The sequence below is a fragment of the Prosopis cineraria genome, unplaced genomic scaffold (assembly GCF_029017545.1).
Source record: "Prosopis cineraria cultivar Desert tree isolate PC_DT_omini unplaced genomic scaffold, ASM2901754v1 PC989, whole genome shotgun sequence".
In the NCBI taxonomy this organism is placed as follows: domain Eukaryota; kingdom Viridiplantae; phylum Streptophyta; class Magnoliopsida; order Fabales; family Fabaceae; genus Prosopis; species Prosopis cineraria.
The window spans coordinates 654-7,588 of NW_026556314.1; the positions used below are offsets into that span (position 1 = coordinate 654).

At 36.4% G+C, this 6,935-nt stretch overlaps 1 protein-coding gene across 2 annotated transcripts; it reads right to left on the reverse strand.

Annotated features, from left to right (window-relative positions):
- Nucleotides 1-1,637: 1,637 nt before the first annotated feature.
- LOC129298990 (xylose isomerase-like) lies at nt 1,638-6,775 on the reverse strand. 2 transcript variants are annotated; one of them, XM_054937424.1, is made up of 21 exons: nt 6,687-6,775; nt 6,420-6,488; nt 6,201-6,311; nt 5,911-5,985; nt 5,686-5,815; nt 5,506-5,597; nt 5,251-5,307; nt 4,610-4,683; nt 4,481-4,535; nt 4,298-4,399; nt 4,009-4,060; nt 3,870-3,915; nt 3,736-3,791; nt 3,205-3,256; nt 2,998-3,077; nt 2,801-2,871; nt 2,659-2,699; nt 2,434-2,533; nt 2,230-2,301; nt 2,069-2,146; nt 1,638-1,899 (listed from the first exon to the last, which is right to left on the reverse strand). In XM_054937424.1, exons 2-21 carry the CDS (start codon nt 6,480-6,482, stop codon nt 1,864-1,866), a joined length of 1,443 nt encoding a protein of 480 aa, XP_054793399.1. In that variant the 5' UTR covers nt 6,483-6,488; nt 6,687-6,775; the 3' UTR covers nt 1,638-1,863. The 2 variants fall into 2 exon arrangements, with proteins under 2 accessions (XP_054793399.1, XP_054793400.1); XM_054937425.1 differs by having other exon boundaries at nt 6,201-6,308; nt 6,687-6,765.
- Between the last annotated feature and the right edge of the window lie 160 nt (nt 6,776-6,935).

The window sequence follows — 6,935 nt, forward strand, 5'->3', positions numbered from 1 at the left end:
CTTGAAATTTAATATTGTTATATTGCACTGTTTCGACATTAAACCCAATTGCTGCATCAAATAACAAAAATAATCTGTCAGTAACTAACTATACATAGGGAGATGTCAAACATCATATATACAAATTTCCGCATTCTAATTCCTATTTTCCGTATCTTGGACCAAGAAATATGAGGATTGATGTATTATACGTATTTGTTGGGCAGAACGATTTAGCTTTAACAGAAAAAGTTCCTAGAAATAACAGGATAAAAAACTACACTAAAATCAAAATTCAAGATTAAAACATTTGCTCTATAGCTGGCAACCAATGTAGACAAACCAATTATTCAAAAAGAAAGCATGATTCGTCCAAATCTAAAACAAGAGAGTACTAACTTGGAATAGTTGAGACAACTTCGCCCATCTGAAGCCGATCTATAAAGGTAGGACATAAAAAACCACGTATCAATTACAGAAAAGTAATTATTAAATCAAAATTCAGTCAGGGTGGACCAGCTCAGAGCTCGCATGCATACATAGAATTGTGTTGTTTTTCCCGCATTGTCGAGACCAAGAACAAGGATTCGAGCTTCCTTGCTACCGAATAGGGAAGAAAACAATTTCGTAAACACCAAACCCATGTTCCGATTCCGCAGAGGGACGGGCAGAATGCTCTTAGTGCATGAATAGCATTCAAATCACTAGAAAATCATCACTAAGTTGTTTTAGCAGAAAATCAGATCAGATCCTAAGGCAGAGCCCTGATGCTCCCTGCAAAATCACGAAGAGTAATCAATGTCACTATGACTACGATTCTGAACAGCTTACAAGGACGAGTGAAGGAGAATTCGCGTGCCTGAGAAAACAGGAGAGGGCCTGCGATTGAATTGCGAGAGAAGAAACAAGACGGATGATAGAAAAGTTGAGTGAGTCAAGCTTAGCTTATCTCTCACAGGAAAAGGAAACGAAAATCGGGAAGGAAATGGAAGCATGGAACAAACGGAATTAGAGGGAACCAGGCAGGATGCTTAACTCCCGAGTCGTTCGGGATCTAGTCATCTCTTGTGCATTGCGGGTCATGTGGTCTGGGCGGCGCTTGCATCGTTGGGCTTGGCCCAAATCACTCAATAACTAGAAATTTTTCTTTTATGAATTTATATAATGTCTGACATTATTGAGCTAAATTTAAACAATAATAGCAACCAAAATCATAATTATTTCGCCCTATATATATATATATATATATTTAAAACATTTAAATCCTTAAGAATCGAGTCTTTTCCTCTCAACTATATTACCGTCAGGCGTTAGTACTAAAGAAAATACTTCCACGATTTCCATTCGCTGGGAAAACTAAATATATTTTTTTAATACTTGGAATATTTATTAAGTAAAATGAAAATTATATATAAGACAGAGAACAACCCAAGTTACTTAAACTTTGAGTGTTTTAAAATTTTTGATTTAAATTTCAATATATTACTTTAAGATTATAGAAAATATGAAAAAAAAAATTATTTACGATGGGTTTTGATTTTGCACAAATAAATTTAAATAAAATGAAAAATACCATTGGGATGCGTTCTTTAATTATTGACAGAGAGGAAGCCCGAGTAAAAGCTAAGTAACATTAACAAGTCAATTCGTTCGTAGACTTATTTTGCCGTGGTAAGTGAGCGATCCATTATTTTAAGCCAGAAATCTGTTCACCAAGCACTTTAATATACATGCAGAAGCACGTGGATCTTAGTCTTTTCCACGTTTTATTATTAAAAAAAACAGAGACGAAAAATAAAGAAACTAGCAAAGCCTATAAATCTGAACTACTACTGAAAAAAACGATTATCGATACAGAAGCCCCACGTAGCTAGATGCTGCTTCCTACATAGCAGACTGAAAGATCATCTCTGCTAGCTCCTGCAACACATCGCACAAAGACGTATTAAAACTTATGGCAAGAGACGTAAGCAAAGTTTTTGATTGCAGTTAATACTATGCACAGGACAAATAAAAAAATAAACAGCATTCTTTGATTTTTCTCCTCTTAAGCAGAACAACACAATCATTATTTTGCACTTTGCAGTACCTGTTTAGCAGAAGAAACCTTTGGTTCGCCAATTTCTTTGACTTTCTTCTCAAGCGTTTCAAAGTCAGCTTTACCAGCCTATTGCAACATACATTACCGTTAGGCAAGAGGGGAATTCAATGAAAAGAAGGGGAAAAAAGAGAGGAGGGAAAGGAAGTCACCTCTACTTGAGCCCCTAGATCGGTGTCAAAACTGTGATATCTCTTGCGTACAAGCTCAGCCAGAGAACCATCCTTTATTTTGACATAATGAAAAAGATTTAGTTTCACTCACAGGATAAAACAAATAAATGTGAAACTTCCACAACGAATATTCCAAACCCCTGGAATCTAGAATAAAAGCTACAGGGCTCTACGCTATATCACCTCGATTAACTTGGCAGCATTCCGGAGGCCTCGTGCCATGGTATCCATTCCAACAATATGGGCAACGAACAAATCTTCTACGTCTGTGCTCTCTCTCCTCCTAAAATATTGTTTTGTACAGATATTTAGAAAGAAAATGAATAAATGTGCACCAGAATTATATCAGATGCGAATAACCCCACAAGCAAAAAACTTCACGGTTCCAAAAGAAACTAGGCTACTCACAGTTTTGCATCGAAGTTGAATCCACCTGGTGCGATTCCTCCCTGGCAAAGATAAAATAGACAAGAATCGAGACAAATGAGTTTGCATTTCTAATTACAAGGTTTATCACATATCATAATGCAAGTAAAGACACGTTTCTTACATTTTTAATCACACTGAGCATCACCATTGTGGCCTCTCCAATATCTGTCAAAAACTGATCTGTGTCCCAGCCTGTAATATTGAGAAAGGCTTCACATTATAACTGTCTATCTCAAGGGTTATGACAGCAAGAAGTCAAGATTTCTATGGTAATGCACTAAAAAATGCTACTTTTAGATTGAAAAAGAATCTACATACCAACTTGAGGATCACCAGTATTTGCATCAATATTTCCCAGCAAACCATTGATCCTTGCAGTTTCAAGCTCGTGATGACAGCTTTTATGTTGACAGGATTTCAAGGTTTACGTACAGGTCCACAATTTCAGAGATGAATATCACATTGAAAATAGCAAATACAATCAAGAACCTACTATACTTTACAGTGTTTGTCTGTTTGATTTACCTGTGACCAGACAGGGTGGCATGGTTGCACTCGATGTTGAGTTTAAATTCTCCTATAGAGGGGAAAAAAAAAAACCGGATTGAGCATATAGTAGGCTGACAGTTCTCAACACAAGACATGAAGAACATTTTAATTATAATACAAGAGTCTCATGCTTAAACCCCAGTTTTGTTAGCTTCGTTTCAGCAATCAGTCAGTACAACACCCTAGTTGGTTCTCTATTTACTTAACACGTATCAACTGAAGAAATGCTAGAATAAACTGTCTAAGTTCTTTTGAAAGAAGGCCAATGTGGTCATAAACTTGGCAGTAGTGGAAGAACAAATTCACACAACCATGTCAAGGACCAATTACTAAGCACTACAAGGCAGACTATAGCATTTAGATCAGAGGTGTTGAAATATAGCAGGAAATGGTTGAGAAAATAGCATCTGTTTATTTAAGGACAACAATTTATCATGGAAAATTTATGAGAAATCCAACAGCTGGCTCTTGAGAAAAAAACAGCTAAATGAGACAGATAAAAATTACCTATAAGTCCATATTTCCGCAAGAAATTGGCAGTGGTTGCAGCATCCCAATCATATCTACAGGAATACAAGGTCGTAATTTAATTAAGATGTGAAAAAATTCCTGATTTAATAACAGACAGGAAAGAAAAGTACTGATGTTTTGTAGGTTCTTGTGGCTTGGGTTCAATCAGCAGTGTCCCTGCAATCATACAGAGGAAAACAAACCTCATAAGGAAAAGAGAGAGGTAAAAAGAAGTTTAGCATAATGTAAAACGAAAATAAGCATATTTACCATTAAATCCGATCTTCTTTTTGTAAGCAACAGCAGCTTCAAGAAACCTGGCCTGTAAGCAGATGAATTAACAGTCAACAATATGCAACTTGTTCGAGACAAGCTATTGAATGCTTAGCACAAGCATCCGTTTCAAGAGATAAAGCATCTTGTGGGGTTAACAAGTTATTGAATGCTTAGCATAGCCTTTCACTTTTACAGCAATCCTGCTCTTGTTTTCTTGATAAACAGATTCAAGGTAATGAAAGCATAACCAATAAAAATGGTTTGCAGATAGTCAGGGACACACCAGATGATTAAGTTCCCGTTCCATGTCTGTGTTCAAGAGAGATTGATAACCTTCACGGCCGCCCCAAAAGACATAATTTTCACCTCCCAAGTAATGTGTGACCTACAATATGTATATACATCAGTACATAAAGTTGGTTCCAAAATAAAAACGGCACCTGTATAGGTAAACAAAGGAAGGTACCTCCATTGCCTTCTTCACTTGAGCAGCAGCATATGCATACACTCCTAATTCAGAGCTGCAAGGCAATCCATTTTGTGAGACATAAGTCCATTAATAAAAACCATACAAGTCAGGCCATATATAAGTTACCTAGTGGCAGCACCATGCATATAACGGGGATGCATGAACAACTGAGCTGTTCCCCATAAAACTTTCTTGTTACTCTGTGTGGAGAAAGAAAATAGTTATCCCAAGCATAAGGGAGCTTCACATTCACTAAGGACTAATGAAATATACATATCTGAGCATAATTTGTGGAAAAAGTACCATTTACCTAAAACTATACAAGGATTTGAACAAAGTCAATACACATAAGAACTCGTGGAGTTTTGTGTTGCAAGATAAAAGCAATATAATAGTCTACATCTTAATAACGTCCCGATCATATAATAATTTCCTTCTATCACACAGCACATCATGTCAACACAAGTTATAACTATCGCATGAAATGCCTCATAACACATGAGGAGGAAATACACACTTGGTTTTGTATTAGCAAACTGAAAGCCATGTTGATAAACAATTGATTTCTGCATTACACTAGCTCCAAAACATTCATTATAAATATATACAATCTCATTTGAAATGCCAAATAGTAATTCACGTAAATTTGTACAATCATTTGAGCCTTGGCAGTAGTTATTAGAACAGAGCGATCCTTTATCTACCTGCCAATGATGCCTGTAGAATTTAATAAACATGAACTTGTTTGATGATGTCAAAAAAAATACCTCTTTCTGGAGTTTACTGGCAAGGGCCACCACTTCATCTAAGTTTGCATTAGCTTCCTGTGACACATAGCACAAATCCAGAGACTCAGAAAGCAGATTAAAACCTTAAGCAAGATAGCAGACAAATACTCAATAAAACAAGTCCCATAAACTACAAGCATCGTTGGAGAGTTCTATTTTCAGGAACAGAAAATTGAAAAACATAAGCCATTGCCTCCGGCACGTCACATTGAGAATCATTAAAAGTTGACTCACCTCAAGAGTTTTCCCATCAGGGGCTATGTCCCTATCATGGAAGCACCACCAATCCACTCCAAGCTTGTTTAGGAATTCAAAGTTAGCTCTCACTGCGTGAATTAAGGGAAATCAATCTCTTATCATGCATAAATATTTTAATGAATATGAAGTAGATCAAAGAATCATGTAGTAACGTACTTCTTCTTTTAGCCATATTTAATGAATTGGTACCGTCTTCCCACGGCCAAAATTTGGTTTGTGCACCAAATGGATCACCACCCGTTCCACGGAAAGTATGCCAAAATGCAACACTAAATCTGAACCAATCCTATCATTCAAAAACGAAAATTCAGTCAGAAGACAGTGGCAAGAGGATGATCAAAGTATTAATTAAAATAACAGTGAATAGAAATAAAAACCAACCTTCATTTTCTTCCCAAGAATTTCCTCCTCTGCATTGTAATATTTGAATGAGAGTGGATTCTTGCTAGAGGGGCCCTGAAATCAAATACCGAGACGTACATGCAAACAATGATTAAGATCTCCTTTTCATCGAAAATACAAGGCACTGCCCCCTTTTTTCCAGAAGGGGTTTAATCAAAGTGGATGTTTGAGAGGGGAAAGAAGTCCAGAATAAAATTAAACAACTATCACAGATGATTAATCATTTATCATCCGTACAAAAAATAGAAGCAAGCCATAACTAAATCTACCTCATATTTAATTGGGGGAATGCCGGGGAAAAATTCCCCTTCCCACCCATCTGAATCGCCACATTCGTCAACGTTCTCAACAGGGCAAGTCTGCGGCTGCGCAGAAATCTGCTGCTTACAGACAATAATTAATAAAAATGAACATCGATATGAAGAAATAATTGTTAACCAAAACAAAAAAAATAAAAAAAAGCATAAAGAGTACTGCTTCATTCATACCACGGCATGAGAGAAGACAGTCAAGCAAAGAAGAAGCAATAATACTTTTCCAGCTTTCATCATCTTTAGCTGCCCAGAAAAACTTAAAAATTAAACTGGCAACAGATATAAAGCAGACGGATACCATGAGCGCAATTCCAGATTGTCTATGGGATTGTTACACAATAAATAACTGAAAGCAGGTGTCGACATTCCATCAAAAGAAAAAAGGAGAATGCTGTCATCGAAAAACCAGGCTAGCAGGGTATGATAAAGAGAATGACTTACAGGCTCCGATTTCAGAACGAAACTAACCAGACGAACTCCTGATACCGAAACATAGGTGACAATAGGCTTATATATAGATTGACTGGAGTTATTATTAATATAATATTATAAATCCTAAATATTGAAAATTTCGGATTACTATGGTCATCTGATTTGAATTTGGATAAAGATCAAGAAAAGATCGAGTATCATTGATATCTTACGTGGCAATTCCAGACAACGTTAAGGGGTTCACATTGTTGCCTTTCT

Coding starts and splice junctions, on each gene's coding strand:
- LOC129298990 (XM_054937424.1), bottom strand. CDS start 6,482: ATGATGAAAGCTGGAAAAGTATTATTGCTTCTTCTTTGCTTGACTGTC. Junction 3,916..4,008: donor AAAGAAGATCGGATTTAATG/GTAAATATGCTT, acceptor GTATGATTGCAG/GGACACTGCTGATTGAACCC. Junction 3,078..3,204: donor GCCACCCTGTCTGGTCACAG/GTAAATCAAACA, acceptor TCAACATAAAAG/CTGTCATCACGAGCTTGAAA.